Source organism: Phocoena sinus, chromosome 11 (assembly GCF_008692025.1).
Source record: "Phocoena sinus isolate mPhoSin1 chromosome 11, mPhoSin1.pri, whole genome shotgun sequence".
NCBI lineage: Eukaryota > Metazoa > Chordata > Mammalia > Artiodactyla > Phocoenidae > Phocoena > Phocoena sinus.
The window spans coordinates 98,931,056-98,951,903 of NC_045773.1; the positions used below are offsets into that span (position 1 = coordinate 98,931,056).

At 43.4% G+C, this 20,848-nt stretch overlaps 1 protein-coding gene across 1 annotated transcript in view; it reads right to left on the minus strand.

The window, feature by feature from the left end:
• The window catches only part of RIOK1 (RIO kinase 1), a 30,625-nt gene extending 10,034 nt beyond the window's left edge, over positions 1–20,591 (minus strand). Inside the window, 15 exon segments of the mRNA XM_032648357.1 lie at positions 581–700; positions 1,705–1,770; positions 4,450–4,556; positions 4,774–4,877; positions 5,294–5,392; positions 5,394–5,429; positions 5,845–5,931; positions 6,988–7,068; positions 7,180–7,292; positions 8,608–8,700; positions 11,292–11,334; positions 12,503–12,572; positions 13,454–13,544; positions 16,460–16,664; positions 20,031–20,591. Of these exon segments, the coding sequence (XP_032504248.1) occupies positions 581–700; positions 1,705–1,770; positions 4,450–4,556; positions 4,774–4,877; positions 5,294–5,392; positions 5,394–5,429; positions 5,845–5,931; positions 6,988–7,068; positions 7,180–7,292; positions 8,608–8,700; positions 11,292–11,334; positions 12,503–12,572; positions 13,454–13,544; positions 16,460–16,664; positions 20,031–20,563 (1,848 nt within the window). The 5' untranslated portion in view covers positions 20,564–20,591.
• Between the last annotated feature and the right edge of the window lie 257 nt (positions 20,592–20,848).

Consider the following 20,848-nt stretch of genomic DNA (forward strand, 5'->3'; position numbering starts at 1 on the left):
GTGGCAATCAATTCGATGATAGAAAGCCCTAACTCTGAATCTCAACTAAATGTAATGTTTTCTCCTCCCCCCCCAAATAACTCCATTCTTCTCTCATTAGTAGACCTGTATCATGAAAAGTTGTGTGTTTTCAATTATTATTAAAGTATTTTTAATTTCATCAAAAATTTGGGGGAAGTTTTTTCTCTCTTGTTATATAACAACCCACATAATAGCCTCAGTTTTGCTTCTTGGCCTGCGAAGCCTTAAATATTTACTATCTGGCCCTTAAGCAGAAAAAAATTTTCCAGACTCTGAAACACGTGTTAGTGAAGCTAGTATAATAACCATTTATAGCCTAGACTTCTATACAAATCTTCCTTTTCCTGCAATTATAGTCTGTTGGACTCATTCAAGTGTGTCATTTCCTTTCACAAAGACCAGGGGATTGATTCCCTTTACAAGCAATGTGCGCAGAGGGTTTGCTAATGTGAAGGGAATGAGCCGTCGCGCTAGCTTAGAGGCCGACACTCAAGACGGCAGGTCTGGGCTGGCAGCTTCCGCGGTGAGCTTACTTGCTGAAGACAAACCAGTGACTCACGTTGTCCTGCTGGGCGTTCATGGCCATGTCCTCTTCCTTCAATTTCATCATTATATCCACATCCCTCTCATAATTCTTCACTTCATTCAAGGTTCTAGGAATATAAGCTCGCTTAAACACCTAACAGACGCAGAGGAAAAGTACAATGGAGACTTATTCACATACTTCTCCCGTGCACTCAGCATCCTCACCCCATCAAGTCACAGAGGAACTTATCACCGTCGTCACCCTCAGCTCTGATATACGGTTACCCTTAGAATAACACTGCTCTCCCCTCGTCTGTATTCCATAAAGCCTTTCTGATGGGAGAGAAAGGAGTTGCCGTGAGCAAGCACTCCCTGGCTATGCCTAACAAAGGAAGGGGCTCTTTCATGGGAGCACCATCTACCCTGCGCCACAGCTGATGTGTATCGGGTATCTTATATTCACCCATCACACCACACACGATAGCTGTGAGAATTATTATTTTTTAAAAGCCTACTATGGATCACCTTCACAAAAAAATATACTGACTCCCAAGATTTTAAAAAAGTCTTCCTTTTTACCAAACATGAGTCTTTAAAATCTACAGTGTTACTGAAAGCAACATTTAAATCACTTAAAAATTCACATTAGCGGGCTTCCCTGGTGGCGCAGTGGTTGAGAGTCCGCCTGCCGATGCAGGGGACGCGGGTTCGTGCCCCGGTCCGGGAAGATCCCACATGCCGCGGAGTGGCTGGGCCCGTGAGCCATGGCCGCTGAGCCTGCGCGTCCGGAGCCTGTGCTCCGCGACGGGAGAGGCCGCAACAGTGAGAGGCCCGCGTACCGGGAAAAAAAAAAAAAAAATTCACATTAGCAAACTAAAACAGGCTCTTCCTTCTTGAATCACGTCCTCCAAGGGGTTCTGTAAAAATGTTCTCCACGCAGGACGAGGGGCTAACAGGTCACTGAGTGGAAGGATGTAATGGGATGTAAGTTACACAACCTCGTGCGGCTGAATCGTGTAACATGTTATGTCTCAAGGAAATACCATCATTTAAAAAAACTGCTTATCTATTAAAATTAAGATCATGCCCCAGCAATATAAAAAAAAGACCTCAAGACACAAGTGTTTCCTAAGTCAGTAAACAGATAATACATCTTACCTCTTCATCCACATGATCTTGGCTGGACCTTTCCTCCTTGGTCCTTTGAGATGCTATTTCCATAGCCTTGGAAAGAAAACAAAAATCACTTTCCTTTACATTCAACCCACATCCATTCCCCAATTTTAGTGGAAAGCTGTTCTAGCCTCTCTGGGTACAGCCCTTCACCCTCCGTGTCCTCCAGTGGTACAGGTTAGCTCTCCATGGTAGAGCTCACCAAAAAGGCTGTCATCGAACCCAGAGCTTAACAGTATAAATCAAACTCGTCTAGCCTCAGGGCATCCCTAGACTCTTCCTCAAGAGTAATACCATTTTGACTAATTTTTAAACGATTAACAAAAATATTTATTAAACGAAAACTGACACCGAAAGCAAGAACCCTTCCTCAATTCTTGAGCCGTCCACGAAGGGGATCACAGAGGAGCGGGAGGGTCCGCTCACCTTGAGTCCACGGCTCTAACGCCGCCGCACGACAGAGCCCCAAAGAAAGCTCTTTGAGCAAACAATGACCGACACTAAGAAGGTGACAAAGATTCTATAGATTCTTTTGGCTTGTAAAACTTAAGATTTGTTACTCTAACCTATTTAGAATACACAGAGGAAAGCAAACAACAGTGGTACTAGAGTTTTTTAAGTTCACACATTAAAATTAGTGTTAAAGAGTTTAAGAAGGGGGCTTCCCTGGTGGCGCAGTGGTTGAGAATCTGCCTGCCAATGCAGGGGACACGGGTTCGAGCCCTGGTCTGGGAAGATCCCACATGCCGTGGAGCAACTAGGCCTGTGAGCCACAACTACTAAGCCTGCGCATCTGGAGCCTGTGCTCGAGGCCGCGGTAGTGAGAGGCCTGCGCATCGTGATGAAGAGTGGCCCTCGCTTGCCGCAACTAGAGAAAGCCCTCGCGCAGAAACGAAGACCCAACACAGCAAAAATAAAATAGTAAATAAATAATAAATAAATTTTAAAAAATTATATAAAAAGAAAGTTATGTTTAAAAAAAAAGAGTTTAAGAATAAAAGTGATGTGATATTTACTTATTCAATTAACGTGATTATTTCCTCTGTGCCAGGTACTGAGTAGCTACCAGTGATACAGAATAAAATCTTGTCCCTTAAGAGTTCATAGCCTAGCAGAGGGTGACAAAATTCAAAAGAACTTAATGTGATAAGCAGGACTACGTCTGTTACAGAGTTAGATAATATAGAAAATATACCTATGGAAACAATGATTTCTGCCTGATTTCTCCTCGAGAGCTTTCTGAATTGAGCTTTGAAGTTCCCTAGGCAGAGCAAGACAAGCAAAGGTAGAAATGGGAAGGCGTTCCAGGGAAAGGGGAGAGTGTGAAAAGGTGGGATGAACCTGAACACCTGTTCAGGGGCCATGTGTTCAGTATTCTACGATTGAGAGGCAACAAAAGCAAAAACAGATAAGCTGGACATCAGAACTAAAAACCTCTGTGCATCCAAGGGTGTGGTCAACAGAGTGAAAAGGCAGCCCATGGAACGGGAAAAAAACATCTGCAAATCATATATCAGACAAGGGGTTAATAATCTCCTAAATATATAAAGAACTTCTATAATTCAACAACAAAAAAACAATCTAATTAAAAAATGGGCAGACCTGAATAGACATTCCAAAGACATACAAATGGCCAACAAGCACATGAAAAGATGCTCAACATCACTAATCATTAGGAAAATGTCAATCAAAATTGCAAGACCCCACCTCCCACCCATCAGCTACTCAAAAAACAAAACAAAAAATAAAACCAGAAAATAACGAGTGTTGGTGAGGATGTAAGAACATGGAGAAACTGGAACCCAGGCAGCCTGCTGGTGACAGTGTAAAATGGTGCAGCCACTAGGGAAAACGGTATGGCGGTTCCTCAAAAACTAAAAGTAGAATGACCATATTATCCAGCAATCCCACTCGCAGGTATACACCCAAAAGAACTGAAAGCAGGGTCTTGAAGAGATATTTGCACACCCATGTTCACAGCAGCGTTATTCACAACAGCCAAAATGTAGACACAACCCAAGTACACATCAAGGGATGAACAGATAAAATGTGGTCTATACACACAATGGAAGATTATTCAACCTTCAAAAGGAAGGAAATGCGGTGCCATGCTACACCATGGATGAACCTTTAGGGCATTACGCTCAGTGAAATAAGTCAGCCAAAAAAAGACAAATACTGTATGATTCCACTTATACGAGGTACCTACAGTAGGTGTCATACACGAAGCAGAAGGGGCTTGGGAAAGGGAGGGACTGAGAGTTAGTGTTTAACAGGGACAGAATTTGTTTTACAAGATGCAAAAGGTTCCATGGATGGATGGTGGTAATGGACACACAACAGTGTACTTAATGCCACTGAACCACACACTTAAAAATGGTCAAAATGGTAAATTTTATGCTGTGTGTATTTTACCACAATTTTAAAAGTTCTGGGATGCAAAAAGGCCTCTGAGAAACAAGGGAAAGGAATGAATGACCCAAAGCTAACAGGTTTCTTACTATACATTCACAAATTTGACAGCCTGTGTATCTTGCTGATGGTTAAAGTCAAGAAACCTGGCTTTACCAACGGCTTTTTTACTACAGCTTGATTCCCCACCTGTGAAATCAGGAGACAGTCTCTGGAAGCTGTCATGATGAATAAAAGTCATGCCTAATAGCCCTGAGTCCCTCAGAAGTGCAATCGCTACCGCTATTGTCTGTTCCTCCCGTCCTGGCCCCACCTCACCTTTGCCAGATATGCGTCCACGTTCTCGTGTGTAACTGACGGATCCGTGACGAATTCAAAGAGCTCTCGCACAGTCATCACGGCGACCCCGTGCTTCAGAAAGAAACCTGTCACGGGAAGACATTCGTGAGAGCTTTGCGAGCGAAGAGGTTGTAAATCCAACCCCTTCATAGAAAAACAAACAGATAAAAATACCCCATGACCCACACTGGTGTCAGTATCACTGCATCAAACGATTTCGTGCTAAGATTCTCTGTCAACGGTTTATCAGAGTGAAAAGCACCGGCGCAAACAAGTTGGGGGACAATCCCAGTGTCCACTCACCGTTGACGTTGGCGCAGTCCTTCCTCAAGAACTCCAGGCATGCGGAGTGGTCATGCTCCACGGACTGAGAAACGTCAATGATGCACACGCCTCCGCCCTGGTACCTGCGGGCCAGGCGCGCCGGGGGTGAGCTGCACGCTGCCTCCAGGCTGGCATGAGGGCCGGGCACGCGGGGCTAGGGCACACCACGGCTCGCCCACACTCTCGTTTAAACATTTCTACTTTAGTAGCAATGGAAATAACTAATAAAATGAATGAGGTGGGTAAGAAGAGCCACTTTGACTAACAAGAGATGAAAACTGAGAAATTTCCCAAGTCCTTTAGCTCTGCTAACCATCAGAGTGGTCAATTCTGTAGACTGAGGCCACAAAGGCAGGGAACACATCCTATCCCGTGAACCCGTGGAAGCCAACTCTACAACTGGGGAATTTAGCAGGACTTCTTGGACGGGGATTTAAGTTCATTTCCCCAAAGGACATGAGGTGACTGCTGGGAGGTGCGCGTGGGCCACACCACTCACAGCATGTTGAATTCACTGAGATCCGCGTGCACGAGCATGGCGTCCTGGTACATTCTCCTCATGTACTCGATCACCTGCGCATACAACTCCGAGCCTTGGATTCGATAACTGGACGTTTTTCAAGAGCGGCGCTGGCCTTGACAAAAATAAGTGAACAACTCAGATAAACGGACCCAGAACAGGTCTTCTTGCTTCCTAACATTGTTATCCGTTATTTTTCCTTCTACCAATCATCACTGAACAATGTGCTTCGCTCCAGAGATACGGTTCTATCAATAAAAAGCTGTCCACAAACAGATGCTTTTCCAGCTGACTGTATGAGACATTCCCCCCAAAACAAGGTGAGCTTTGTTATTCTGAAGCATTTTGGGACTTAGAAACAGTAGAACAAATTAGTGACTCTATGCACTAATAGAGTGGGAAAGATTCATTAAAAATATTACAAGACGCCAAGGAGCTATTTAAATGGGAAATATTCACATGTTGGATAATTCAAAGCTCTTAAAAATACAGTTCTGGGCGTGTAATTATTAGGCGTCCTACACACTCACATGTCGTCTTTGCCGATGAAACTCATGACGAGAACGTGACTTCGCAGCAGGATAGGTTCTGGGCACGGGATCTCTGCCGTGTTTAGCCTGTGATACAAAAACAGATAAACGAAAAGCTGAAACAAGTCATCGAAAACAACTTACAACAGCTGCAGTACACAAGACTAGCAGTGCCGTGAGGAAACAGCACCCAGGCCTCTCGACCGTATTATTTTATTTCATAAACTCTAAGGCACCTGTGATTTTAAGCGGCACCGTTACGCGTCACCAAGAATGGCAAAACACCAGCAATTCAACTAGGACATCCCATAGCCTCCATGGCATAGTTCGATGCCAGAGATGTCAAACTGTGAAGAAACGGGCGCCTTAGAACCAATGAAATACAGCAGATATGTCTGCAATTATCTTTTGAGTTGATCAGTGTCAACGATGATGAATAAAAATCGTGAACTCATAGCCAGTCGCAAACGGAGCATAAGGAGATTTCAGAAGGACTTTCAAAACAAGTGACCTTTGCTGAATACTACTACAATATCCAACGTAGGGCACCTATGTATAGCATATAAAAAGTTAAAAGATATCTGAAAGGGAGAAAAAAACCTTCCAATTTAACACTTCAATTGAGGAAACTTGATCTCAGATGCCTTTACTTGATACAAAGGTGCCAATGCAAACAAAGAATATAGAAATGTGTCCAAAATGGGACTGAAGAAGAGGAAACTACGATAAAGAGCTTAGGGCCTAACAAAATTGCCTAAAACTCCAACACCTATAAAAAAAATGACACGTTATTCTCACCACCTGATTGTGTCACTTCCCTGCTTCAAATCCTGTAACGGCTATTTATCACCCTCAGTATGAATTCTAAACCTTTTCACACGGCTCCCAAGGCTTTTCACATGACCCAGCCTTGCAGAATAAATGTAAGTCGGGGCATAATTCTCCTGTAATGGTTTCGTAAAACGGGAGAGAGAAGGTAGCTCCTATTCGCTTGGAAATGCGTTTCCTCTGCTCACCTCCGCAGATCTAACGGAGCTCTACAAGACCCTATCTTTGGACTGAACCACACCAGGACCTGCTGGGAGGAAAGCTCTGAGGCTGACATGCAGACACAGCACAGACACACACGCCCCGGACAGTCACCTGATTAAGTTCCTCATTTCCTTTTCCGCCCACGTTTTCACCATTTTCCTGGGGTTGCCTTTACAGTAGCCATGACGAAACCTTGAGTGAGAAAAATATTTGCTATTTCAATCATTCCATTATTCTAGTTTTTATTTTTAGGATACAGAAATCAAGTCACCTGGGGAAGAAAAAAAAGAACCCTGAGCTCACCTGAATTCCCCACTGACATACTTATCCCGGTCTTTGAACACCAAAATAGAAGTTTTATAAATTTTGATTGCTCTGCTCTCTCCGTTTGCTGTGCGAGCATGATATACATTAGCCTATTTTAAGTCAAAAACAAAGAAACTTAAGTTTGTGTTAAATAGCTCTAAGTAGTATTTTACTTTTGCAATCTATTTGAGTCTATCCTCAAAGGTTAAAAAAAAAAAAGTCAAGTGAACCGAAATTCTGTGCGTAAGGAACTGAAATTCTGTGCGTAAGGAACACCATCCTCTTTTGAATATGTGAATTAAAACATAAAACATCACACCAAAAGGTACAGTAAGTATACCTCCAACTTGCATGTATAGTAAAGGCCGATTTAAACACACGTGAGACAGACACAGAAAACAAACTTACGGTTACCAAAGGGGAAAGGTGGGGAAGAGGGGGATAAATTAGGAATTTGGGATTAACAGATACACACTACTATATATAAAACAGACAACCAACAAGGACCTACTGTAGAGCACAGGGAACTCTACTCGATATTTTTAATACCCTATATGGGAAAAGAAACTGAAAAAGTATATATATAAAAATATATATAAATATATGTGTGTGTGTATATATAACTGAATCACTCTGCTGTACACCTGAAACTAGGACAACACTGAAAATCAACTATACTTCAATAAAAAATAAATAAATATACACATACATACATACATACACGTGAGAAGTGCTTTCAAACACTTCTGTATTTCAAGTACGTGGAAAATATCTGAAGACATTCTTACATCTCATGATTTGTAAAGTGAATTTTACTGAGAACTGCTTCCCACAGAATGAGTTGCTAATAGAAAAGCAGCATGACATACATAAAGAAAACAATGAGAAGGACATTTCTTGGCTAACAGAAACTAGACCATGACCCCCTGTCCCAGCAGTAACCGTCTGACCATCTGAACTCACTGCTGGGAACACCTGGATGGACTCCATGACCCAGGACCAAAGTCCTTACACGCCCAATTTCCTACCCGGCCATAAACATTAATAAAGCCATTTAAAAAAGATTTTTATTGGAGTATAGTTGACTTACAATGTTGTGTTAGTTTCTACTGTACAGCAAATTGATTCAGTTATACATATATCCCTTTTTTTTAGATTCTTTTCCCATATAGGCCATTACAGAGTATTGAGTAGAGTTCCCTGTGCTATACAGCAGGTCCTTATTAGTTATCTATTTTATATAGCATGTAATAAAGCCATTTTTAAGAAATGGCACTGATTAAACTATCCTGGCTTGTATATGGGGTTTTTGTTTTTTCTTTTCTTTTTAAAGGCACGATCTATTTACTAAGTGCCTTAGTTTCACCTGGTACCTGAAATCAGAAAACTAACATGGAAGCATCAGGCATCCCAAGGATTGCTCACTTCTTTTCCTGTGCTAATGCAGCCATTGATCTCTGATATGATTCCTCTCGTCAACATCTTGAACAGTATCATTCGTGTTCTGGGATCCAACACCTAAAAAGAAATGCAAGAAATACAAAGTTCAGAGAGTACCAAATATTTCTCACTGAAGCGCTAGACAAGAGACTGAAGAGCAAGGGCACTATGCAATCCTGCTCGACTAAAGAAGAGTCACTATTGCGGTGCTTTTGTTCACTCTCATTTTTAGTGAATAAAATGTGAGGTGAGACCAAAGGAACCAAAGAGACAAGAAACCAGCAAGTTCATTCAGTCGTGCAATCAAAGGCTACCAAGTCCAAGAGAAGCTGAAACTGACTCTAGACCAATGTTAGCTAACAGAAACACAATCAAATCAGAGGAAATTGTCTTTTCCAGTCCTCGGTAAACAGGTGAAATTAATCTGAATAGATTTTATCTAACCCAATACATCTGAAACATTATCATTTCAATATGTAATCAATAGAAAAAGTTATTAGGGAGAGATTTAACACTCTGTTTTTTACACAAACCCTTCAAAACCTGGTGTGCGCGTGCATTTCTAGCACGTTGCAAGTCATGCTAGCCGCACCACACAAGCTCCGTGGCGGCTGCACTGGATAAGAAGCTTTAAAGCGGCAACCAGCATCCTACAGTTCACAAGTCAAATCAGCCACAGCCTGTTTTTCTATAGCCTGAAAGCTGAAAATGGCTTTTAATTTTAAAAATATTTATTAAAGGGACTTCCCTGGTGGCACAGTGGTTAAGAATCCGCTTACCAATGCAGGGGACACAGTTCAAGCCCTGGTCTGGGAAGATCCCACATCTAAACCCGGGAGCCACAACTACTGAGCCCGCGTGCCACAGCTACTGAAGCCCTGGCGCCTGGAGCCTGTGCTCCACAACAAAGAGAAGCCCCTGCAATGAAGAGTGGTCCCTGCTCGCCGCAACTAGAGAAAGCCCACGCGCAGCAACGAAGACCCAACGCAGCCAAAAATAAATAAGTAGAAAAAAAAATTTATTAAAAAAATTGTAGCCCACAACGTCTAAAGTATTTATTATTTAGCCCTTTAAAGAAAGAGTTCACAGACCCCTGCTAGAGATGAGTAGATCAGGGAAAGGCTCTCCTTCAAAGTCAGAGCAGTCAATCTTGAGTACAAAGGACCCTCAAATTCTCTTTGACAAACGGAAGGCAACGAATTTAAAGCCTGAGGCTGTTCACACAGGAAACTAAGGCAGCTGCACATTTACATGCAATTCCCAGGGCCAGCGCCAGCGGCTCCTTGGGCGCAGGCAGCCCTCCAGCTCCAGGCAGGGGACAGTGAAAGTGGCCAGAACTAACTATAGTTCAGGGCCTACCCTTCAACGAGGTGGCTGTGGACGCACAAGAAACCTAAGGTTAACAGAAACAAAACAACCTTGTAAGACTGGAGGACTAACAGCAAACTACAACCACGGCAACTAGAGCAGAATGAAAGGAAAGTGTGTAAAGAGGCAGTAGCTGCTGCTCCTCTGAGCACAGGCAGACAGAGGGCAAGTAAGCTGGGTGAGCGGGAATCTGTGCAGAGACTGGGCTTCTGCAAGATCGCTGGGGAGCCAGGCGAGAGGCCCAGGAAGGAGCAATGGGCCCAAAGAGCTGAAAACAAAATAGGGGAAGAGACACAGGAGAGGCAAGTCAACTTACAAATACAGATTTTTAAAAGACAGTTTAAGACTCAAGATACACACTCTTGTTCAAAATTAATTTCCCAAGAGAAAAAGGATTTCAGGGTCTTTGAAAATGAAAGCTGCCTCATCTCTCTGAGTTGGACCACACTTCGTTCTCAGTCACAAAATACACAAAATAAATAAATCAGAGGAAAACAAAGACACAGATCCCAGACCTGACCTGCTCCTGCCAGACTGAGGGTGGAATTCTTCATTTGCACAAATGGGTTGGAGCTCAGGTTGGGTGTGACTCCCTTGGGATGGAGGTGGAGAGAATGCGTGCTTGTGTCTTAAACCAAGAACCTGTAGGGCGAAGAGGCTACTATTCGAAACGTGTTTGTGCATATATGTACGGGTCGGGGAGCGTGGTAGGCAGCAGCAGCAACGTTCTGACCTCTTTTATCACTCTCTTCACAACCAAAATCTGGGCCAATCCTAATACCCAATTACAACCCTCGACCTGTGGGAAAATCAGGGGCTGATTTTTCCCTATTCGTGAATAAAGAATAAAACAAGCATAACTTCTAAACCAAGTAAGGGATTCTAATTGAAAATTTGAAGGCATTATCTGTCTACCCCCCTCTCTCTCACACACACACGCTTTGTGGGTGATACCTGACTCACCACCTGGAAAGGCTCACAAAATCCCTGCAGACCTTGTTTAAGACAAAAGAAAAGATTTCTGGTCTTATAGTCAATTCTGCTTCCCCCCAGAAGATGAAAGCATTGCGTGGTGGCTTCACAGGGCCACAGAAGGGGGGCATGATTCTAATTTATCTATTAATAGTCCTATTAGAAATAAAGCAGAATGTAGCTCTCTAAACTCAAAGAAGGAGCAATTTTACATAGAAGCAGTTCTAGGTGACATTAGCATTAAGCAAGAAGAATGAAAGCAAATTACAACTCAAAGACAGAAGAAATGCTACTTTAAAATAAGAGCTTGCAACACATTTCAACTGTACCTGTTCTACAGTTGCTCTGTCCGACTTATCTTTGATGCGATACCTAAGGCAGAACCAAAGGAACAGAAGTGACACTCAAAATTCAGAGAAGCCAAAATCAAAAGTTTCTAAATGTACATCGTTCCATGAAATTCCTAAGCAGGTAGTTCCTTCAATAACACGCTTCACGACCTCATCATAGTTTCATCACTTTGTGAAACTTCATTTCCCCTTAATAAGCAATTCAGTTCCCTAGGGGCAAAAGGAGCATATCTGCAGTAAGAAAAAAAAAAAAAACGCCATCCATGTTTCAGAAGCATTAAGTAAGTAGAGCAGTGGGATAAAGTGAACTATGTCAGAAAAAAGAAAACATCAAGTCTGTAATTACGGTCCTTAGACCTTTAATGATTATATTAGTATAGAATTAAAGTCATATACAATGCTTTCTCTTCAGAGTCCTTTTCTACAAAGACACAAGTTTTTATCATTTCAGGACAGTCACTGCATTAAAATGCAGGCTCTGATGGCTTCGGCTCACCCTAAGTGACTCAATTCACAGACTAACCTAAACTATTAACAAAGATTCAAACAGACACTTGAATGAAATAAGAAATGCTGTTTCTCAAAAAGCTGGTATCCCTTGGGCATGACAATAACCTAGAAGAAAACTGGTTTTTAAGTTCAGTTCTAACACTGCCATTTATATGATCTTAGTGTCACTTTCTATAGTATACTGTTAATGCCTTAGAGCCATTAGCAATAGGTTAGCCAGATCTTAAACATTTGGCTTTGGGAACAGAGTTGTAAATGAAAACTGTTCTCTGTTGTATCACTATTTAGTTTTAAATCTGCCCTTACATTTTAAAAAATATTCCATGGAAGGGAACAATTCTTAATAAGTTCTAAAAAGGGAACATTTTTATACTCTAACATTCCAGTTCAAACTGTAATGTACAAACACTGTTCCCCTCCTGAGAGCACATTTGTGAATTTCACAAGATTATAGTTTTAGCACAGATTTCTTAAGAAAACTCATGTAATATTTTCAACCTACAAAGGCATAGGATACCCTCATTTAAACTTAAAAAAAAAAAAAAAAGAATTGGTTCAGGTACACAAAGGAACATCCTTTGCAAAAGAATTATGACAAAGATGCTACTACTTTGTCTAGAATTAGTTCCTACCAGCCAGGCTTTGTTTTATTTATTTTATATACTTGAAATATTACTTACATATCTGCTTCCTTTTGTCTAAACTTTCCCGTGACTTTGTTTATGACAGAATCAGTAACGTTTAGTTTTTCTAAAAAAAACAAAAAAACCCCACAACATAAACAACATGTAAGACAAAAGTTTCTGACTAGCATACTTTCCACCTTCTCCATTTTCTAAATATTTTATTATACATAGTATCTATTGTAGTAATGAAAAAAGTGTTTAATGTTTTTAAGGGCAAGCGCTAAGTTGTGCTTCCTTACTATCAAGAGTTGTCACTTTCATCACCACAGCCGTCATTTCTGAGCCATAAAAATCTAGATCCAGAAATCTCTCAAAACTACTTTACCTGCGTATGTTGAATTTCAGACATTTTAAAATGTTTTGTACGACTAACATAGATAATATAACTGCCTGTATTCCAAGTTAATTTTTTAAATGTCAGTTTCATTTCAAATTACGGGCCTATGATAGGAAATGATGAGATATGAGAGATGCTGTACCAGGTCTGTAATAGTCAGCGTCTACGAGAGAAAGATGACCCTGCATTTCCCAAGTGGCTTCAAATCCACATTCTGATTCCTTGCTTTCAATAGCTCACTAAATGATTAACGCCACACAAAAAGTTTCGTGTAAAACAAAACGTAATTATACCTAGTGTTTTCAACATCCTACTACGAGATAATCTTACTACAAAATCTAATACAAAACAGACAATAACTTGAATGGGTATCTGTAACTTCGTATTTCTACAACAGGAGAGAAAACACAACTAAAAATGTATAAGTTAAAGTCTTTCCTTGAAGCCATGTTTTTAAATGACTAAGTTTTTAATCTTCTCTAAGCATTGGTATTTAGTCAGTAACACAGAATATATCCATTGCCTAATCTAATAAAATTTTATAACACTTTGTGGTTTTTGAAGAATTTTCTCATAGCCCAGTGAGGAAATGTATCTTAAAAACTCACCTAGATTAATTTTATTCTCAAATTTCCGTAAGACCTTGTCTGATGGAGTAGACATTTTGGCTGAATTGCAACTGGGAGTCTGTCGATTTGCCTGGAAGAAATGAGTTCCAGAGACTAAAGCTCTAATTATAAGTACAAGCCTAAGGTTCATAACGTTTTCTCCCTTAGTATTAATTAGTTAATTAATTAATTTATGGCTGCGTTGGGTCTTTGTTGCTGCATGGCGGCTTTCTCTAGTTGCGGTGAGCAGGGCTACTCTTCGTTGCAGTGTGTGGACTCATTGCGGTGGCTTCTCTTGTTGCGGAGCACGGGCTCTAGGCACGCAGGCTTCAGTAGTTGTGGCACGTGAGCTCAGTAGTTGTGGCTTGCAGGCTCTAGAGCACAGGCTCAGTAGTTGTGGCGCATGGGCATGTGGGATTGCTCTGAGGCATGTGGGATCTTCCCTGACCAGGGATCAAACCCAGATCCCCTGCATTGGCAGATGGATTCTTAACCACTGCACCACCAAGGAAGTCACATAGTTAACTATTAAAGTATCAATACTTAGGGGAGTACCATAAGGGAAGGGAAGGATCAATCAAATTTGCCCAAGAAGTTTTTTAAAAAGGCATTTGAGGGTTTCCCTGGTGGCACAGTGGTTAAGAATCCACCTGCCAATGCAGGAGAGACAAGGGTTCGAGCCCTGGTCCAGGAAGATCCCACATGCCGCGGAGCAACTCAGCCTGTGCGCCACAACTACTGAGCCTGCGCTCTAGAGCCTACGAGCTACAACCACTGAAGTCCGTGCGCCTAGAGCCCGTGCTCTGCAATGAGAAGCCACAGAAATAAGCCCGCACACCACAACGAAGAGTAGCCCCCGCTCGCCGCAACTAGAGAAAAGACCGCGTGCAGCAACGAAGACCCAATGCAGCCAAAAATAAAGTAAATAAAAAAATAAATTTATTTTTTTAAAAAAGGCATTTGAAATAGGACAAAGTCACTGGATAAAATAAAGTCTATATAATCTGCATTTTTGCTTTTGTTTCTAACCTCTCTACAACATATTTTTCATTATTATAAATAACAAATTAAATGCATTTTTCTAATTTGACTGGTTTCTAGATTTAAAATGTGAGAATGTTCATTTACCCCCAAGTGTATAATAAAGAGCCAAGACCAACATTAAACTGGTTCCAGGAATTTCATTTTGGGCTTAGTGTCTCAAGAGAGGGAAAGGTTAAGTACAAGGCTTAGCACTCAGACTGGTGCAATGCACAAACTGAAGTAATGGGAAAAAAAGGGAAGAGAGGGGAGACAATATCCAGAACCTGTAAATAAGAGAACAGAGATTAAAAGGGCCTGTCACTGGGCTTCCCTGGTGGCGCAGTGGTTGAGAGTCCGCCTGCCGATGCAGGGGATACGGGTTCGTGCCCCGGTCCGGGAAGATCCCACATGCCGCGGAGCGGCTGGGCCCGTGAGCCATGGCCACCGAGCCTGCGCATCCGGAGCCTGTGCCCCGCAACGGGAGAGGCCACAACAGTGAGAGGTCCGTGTACCGCAAAAAAAAAAAAAAAAAGGGCCTGTCACAAGGACTGATTCAATCCTGGTATCTAAGTGTGAACTTGGAGGCTGAGTAGTTTCTTATTTACAGGGAACTTAAAAATTGTTTTCTATTAAATATAACTTAAAATAATACATGTTCACAGTAGAAACCACAGGTAAAATTTTAATTACCTACAAGCCCAGCGCCCAAAGATTAACAGTTAACATTTAAGCATATATATTTTCCCCCCTAGCTTTATTAAAAGAAATTCCACTCTATGTTGAAATTGCTCAGTCTCACCAATGAATCAGTGAAGGAGTTGCCAAAGCAATACCACATGTGAGTGTGAAATTTCTTTGGTCATTCAAGAACGTATGCATTCTAGGCCACGATATAGCTGTTTTAATTTTCAAAGAAATAGTGCTGCTTCCACCACTCCCTATCTTCATGCTCCAGGAACCTTTATGTTCCAGGAAGATGCACCGTCTGGACCCTCTGGTTCTGTGCACTCCCAACACTTAGTCCTTGCAGTTTGAGGGGCAGGCTCTACGCGGCTTGGTAACCTGCATTCTGCACTTGGTAGAAGATGGCAGATCGGGAACATTTCTCCATGTCATTAAGACAGTTTTCCATGGCAACAGACTTTATGGCTACATAATATCTCGCTGTGTGAACCAGTCCCACTGTAAATTGAATCAAGGTCGTTTCCAACATTCGCCTGCCAGAAACAACAATCCAGGATCATTCTTGTAACTAAGTCTTGGGACCCTCCTAGAAGAACTGCTGAGTCAAAGCACTTATTTTATTAAGCTTTTATCACGCACCAATTTATCCTCCAAATAACTGTACCCATTTATTTGACCATCAATTACGTATTTTGTGTCTCTGTCAGTTCATAAGTGAAAAAAAAAATCTCTACATACTCTCTGCTTTTCTTTAATTACTAATTAAGCTGAACTTTTTCTCTTGTTTCCTAACCATTTGTAGTAATCTGCCTTTTTGTGTCTTTTCCCAGGCAGATTTTTAGGTTCATTATCTTATGACAATTTAAATAACTTTTGAAATTTACTGATTATGGAACAAATGTACATCATTATCAGAAATATGGAAAGGGTGAAGAATGAAAACCAGTAAAGGCTAGGGCTATGGTGTAATATAACTGGTGAAAACCTTTCAGTTACTCAATTCTAGAACCACAAAAAGTCCTTTTAAAAAAGAAGACATAGGGCTTCCCTGGTGGCGCAGTGTTTGAGAGTCCGCCTGCCGATGCAGGGGACACGGGTTCGTGCCCCGGTCCGGGAAGATCCCACATGCCGCAGAGCGGCTGGGCCCGTGAGCCATGGCCACTGAGCCTGCGCGTCCGGAGCCTGTGCTCCGCAACGGGAGAGGCCACTGCAGTGGGAGGCCCGCGTACCGCAAAAAAAAAAAAAAAAAGAAGACATAAGCAAACAATGCAAAGATGTACAGGATGGTTCATCAGATACCTGCAGGTTACTCCCTCCACCTGAGGCTGAGCACCTGACCAGTTTTCCAAATCCATCATCGTAGTCCCAGTCATCATCGTCGTCATAATCCTCCTCTTCCTCCCTTTCCATCTCACCTTCACCCATCTTCTCATCCACGTTATTCTGAAGGTCTTCAAACAGAATATCACCTTCCTCTTTGACAGTCTTCAAGTCAATGTTTTCACTGGAAATAACAATGTTTTGGCATGTTTACACATACTCTAATTGGACTTGCATATGTATTTATTTATGATATAGTAGGCTACATCTATACCAATAAATCTAAAAGGTTCCCTTACAACATCTCCCAATAAACTCAAACCTAACACCAAGTTCTCCTGTTTCTCAGGTTTCTATTCCAGCTGTTCACTTATTCTCCAGGTCCTACCACGGAAGAAGTACATAAGGTGGTTAAATCCACCCCTGCCTTAATGAAGTTAGAATTTATATTATTATCTTCTCTCCTGAATGAACTAACTCTGATGTGTACACCAGACCTGAACTTCAGGAAAACCATTCACAGAGCTGCTTTAAGAGGGGGTGGGGGAAACTTTCTGACCAAACTTGGGAATAAGTCTAAAGCCTTATTTCAAGCCTTACCTTGAACTCAATTATCATTCTGCAACAAAAGGAGCCGTATCAAGACTTGTGTTACACAAAGAACTTCAAATCACCCTTGCTCATGAAGGGAAGGACGGTGAAGAGAAGCAGCACAAATGAGAGAAGAAATCTGGGTATAATTAAAGAGGAGAAGCGGAGACTGTCAAACCCAGAGAACTGGCCCAGAGTAAAGGGAGCGCAACTAACAGGGTCTTTTTATGCCACGTGAGAATTCAGACGAGTGTTACTGTATCTTCTAAGTTTTTCAAGAGAAGCCAGATCTCTGGGTTTTTGTGTAAAATCTCCCACTTACCTGGTATATTCAATTTGAACAAACCACTGGGCACACCAAACACAACCTGTCTGCAGGTCAGATTCCAGAGGCAGTACTACCAGTTTTGAGCCCTCAGGTGGAGAACGAGTACAGAAACCACATAAAACACGTGATGATATGCCCTACCAGATTAAACACAGTCGGACAGCGGTTTCAGTAAATTCAGATGATCGATCCTGACTCATTAACTAGCCAAGGCTTAGAGGGCTCCAAATCTCCACGGGTATGGGTGGGAAGAGAACAAATAATCAGTAAACCCCTGTTGTTGACTAGGATTTCATAAACACAATCCATAAGTTGATCCTTCAATTGCCAATAACCTAGAGCGGCATGAGAAAGCTATACCTTCATTTGTACCACGGCTCACCCACCTCAGCTGGACAATCCCTTGTTGAGGGCGGTTGTCCTGTGCCTCAAGCATGTTCAGCAGCATCCTCTGGTCCCTGCCTTCCAGACGCCACCAGCGCAACCCCCGCCCCCCCCGCCCCGCCAGCTATGACAAACAAAAATGTCTCCAGAGTCCCAGGAGTGGGCAAAATCCACCGGTTTCTATCTTCACAATGTCTAGTGTACACTCATGACCGTTAACTACTCACCAGCCACACTGGCTGTGTTTCTTCTTCCCACTTAACTTAGTTCCTAAGGCCTTCTGTACGCTCATCTGAAAACGTGGTTCTGGATGCCCTTCTCATTTCTCTGGCTAAATCCTACGTATCCTTCCAGTATTGACCTACTATCTTTGCTCAGGAAAGTCTGCCCTGTTCTTTACCCACTTCTCCTTTTTACTACTTACCCAAATCTAATACAAATAATTTGTCTAATTATTCGATATGCTTCCCCTGGTAGAGTACAAGTTCTGTGTCATTCAGGGGAGTATTTACCAATGTATCAAGATCAACTAACGAGATCTGACAGGGCCTCCCTGGTGGCGCAGTGGTTGAGAATCTGCCTGCTAATGCAGGGGACACGGGTTCGAGCCCTGGTCTGGGAGGATTCCACATGCCGCGGAGCAACTAGGCCCGTGAGCCACAAGTACTGAGCCTGCGCTCCCCAGCAAGAGAGGCCACGATAGTGAGAGGTCCGCGCACCACAATGAAGAGTAGCCCCCACTTGCCACAATTAGAGAAAGCCCTCGCACAGAAACGAAGACCCAACATTGCAAAAATAAATAAATTAATAACAATAATAAAAAAGAATAAGGTCTTTGAATGCAGAGAATGTGCTTTAAAAAAAAAAGAGATCTGACGCACAGAAAGTGATCAACCTATATTTACTGAAATTAATAAAATCTATGTGTAGTGAATCCTTACTATAAAGTAAAAACCATTTTCTTGGAATTCCAAAAGGAACTCTATGTTTCATTTTGCTCTCAAGTAGGAGTTATCCTTAATTCCTTTTGCTTCTCACTTCACATCTAACCTACCATTACACCCTGTCCCTTCGCCCTCCAAAACATCCCTAGCTTGATCCCATCATCTCTGAACTCAATTACCTGAAGTACTTTTGAACTGTGTCTACCTTTGCCCTCCAAAACCATCTCCTCCAGAGCAGAATGATTCCTTTAAATCATACATCAGGTGATGTCACTGCCCTGCTAAAAGCCCTCCTGTGGCTTTCTATAAGACCTAGAATAATATCTCAAAACCTTACCATCACTTGTAATGCTCTTCATGCTCTGGCCCCTTCTCACTTCTGTATCATTACCAACCAATCTCCTCAACTACATGCACTGTGCTCTAGGCACAATGGCTTCTAGATCTTCCTTTCACAGCCAAAAGGGATCCCACCGCAGGGCCTCTGCACCTGCTGTCCCCTTTCCTGAATTGCTGTTCCCGCTGCTCTTCCTGAGTCCTTTAGATCTGGACTATTTATTTATTCATTCACTCATTTTGGCTGCACCGGGTCTCGGTTGCTGCACGAGGGATCTTTGTTGCTGCGCGCAGGATCGTTAGTTGCAGCATGCGGGATCTAGTTCCCTGACCAGGGATCCAACCCAGGTCCCCTGCATTGGGAGCTCGGAGTCTTAACCGCTGGACCACAAAGTAAGTCCCCAGATTTGGACTTAACCCTTCCCTTACAACTAAGCCACTACTTAGGTCTATCAACCGATTTTAATTGTTTGCATGGTAAATATGTCACCTGGGTTTTTAAAAAAAATATATCTCTATGTACCTAATGGTGTGCCCTCCCTCCCAAGTAGAAGGCAGAACTCAATGGCAGCAGGGCCTTGGTTTGTCTTGTTCATCGCTATCTTTAGCGCCGAGGACAGAAATAGGCACACGATAGGTGCTCCAATATTTTTTGAACGCTAAATGTAGTTAAAGCTCAAATACCTGTTACCCAATCGCTCTCTCCAACTCTGCCTCTCAGCGATGCTAACAATCTGGGAACCCCGGACTCTCCGGACAGACAAGCGGCTTTCATTAACTCTGCCGGCACCTGAACAGAAAGACCTGGCTGGGATGGAGAAAGCAGCAAAAGGCTGTGAAAAGAGGCCCCGAGGGATGAATCACCAGACTCCCTCCAAACCACAAACAAGCGTCAACTCCCCAAAGGGACCGCGGCGGCGGAAGAGAGCACCGTGCGCACAGCGTCGGTGTACTCAAGGCGGCCTACCTGTCCGAGGAGTCGGCATCGTCAAACTGCCCCGGAACCACCCGACTCATCAGCAGCCGCCGGTAGTCCATGACGGCAGCGCGCCGAGCCTCAGCGCCACCGGCGGCCGCTCGCCCTGCGCCGGAGCAGGAACGGCACAGGGACGGTTTTATCCGCCGATCCAACGGCCTCTGCGCGTGACGTCCGCCTAGCAAACCGCTCAGAAGCCCCCGCGCACAAAGCGCGCGCCACGTGCGGGGGGATGGAATTCCAAGCCTAGCAACCGAGCCACCCGGACAGGAAGCCCCGCCCCGAACGGAATTCGTCTTCCCACCGGAAGCCCCGCCCCCGCGCCGGGCTGAGCGCCGGAAGCTCGCGTCCCGCAGGACGCGAGAGGGACCCGAGGTGTGTGGGCCGTTCGTGTTCCCGTTGTTCCCCGCCGAGCCTGGGCTTACTGTTCCTTCCGGAGCTTTTCGAGTCGGCTCCCCGCTCTGTGTCCTCCCTTGGAAGGACTCATAAGCTAGCCCGGGGCTGCTGGACGTGGAGGGTCTCATACCGTGTAACCTCCCAGCGCATGGAAACTTCGAGAGGGTCAGAGGGCGCGGGAGCCGGGCGAGCGCTGTTGCGGCCGCGAGGGGCGGGCGCGGCCGGGCCGACGTCACACTGGGACGTTCCAGCGCTGCCGCATCCCCGCTGCGAGGTGTGAAAAGCCGTGCGTGGGCAAGGTTGAAAGCGTTCTTCCCCCTCCCTCGTTACCCAGTGCGGAGGGAGGCCGCCCGAAATCCTTACTGTGGAGCCGAGCAACTATGATCCCTGGAAGTGAGCACACTTGTCCGACC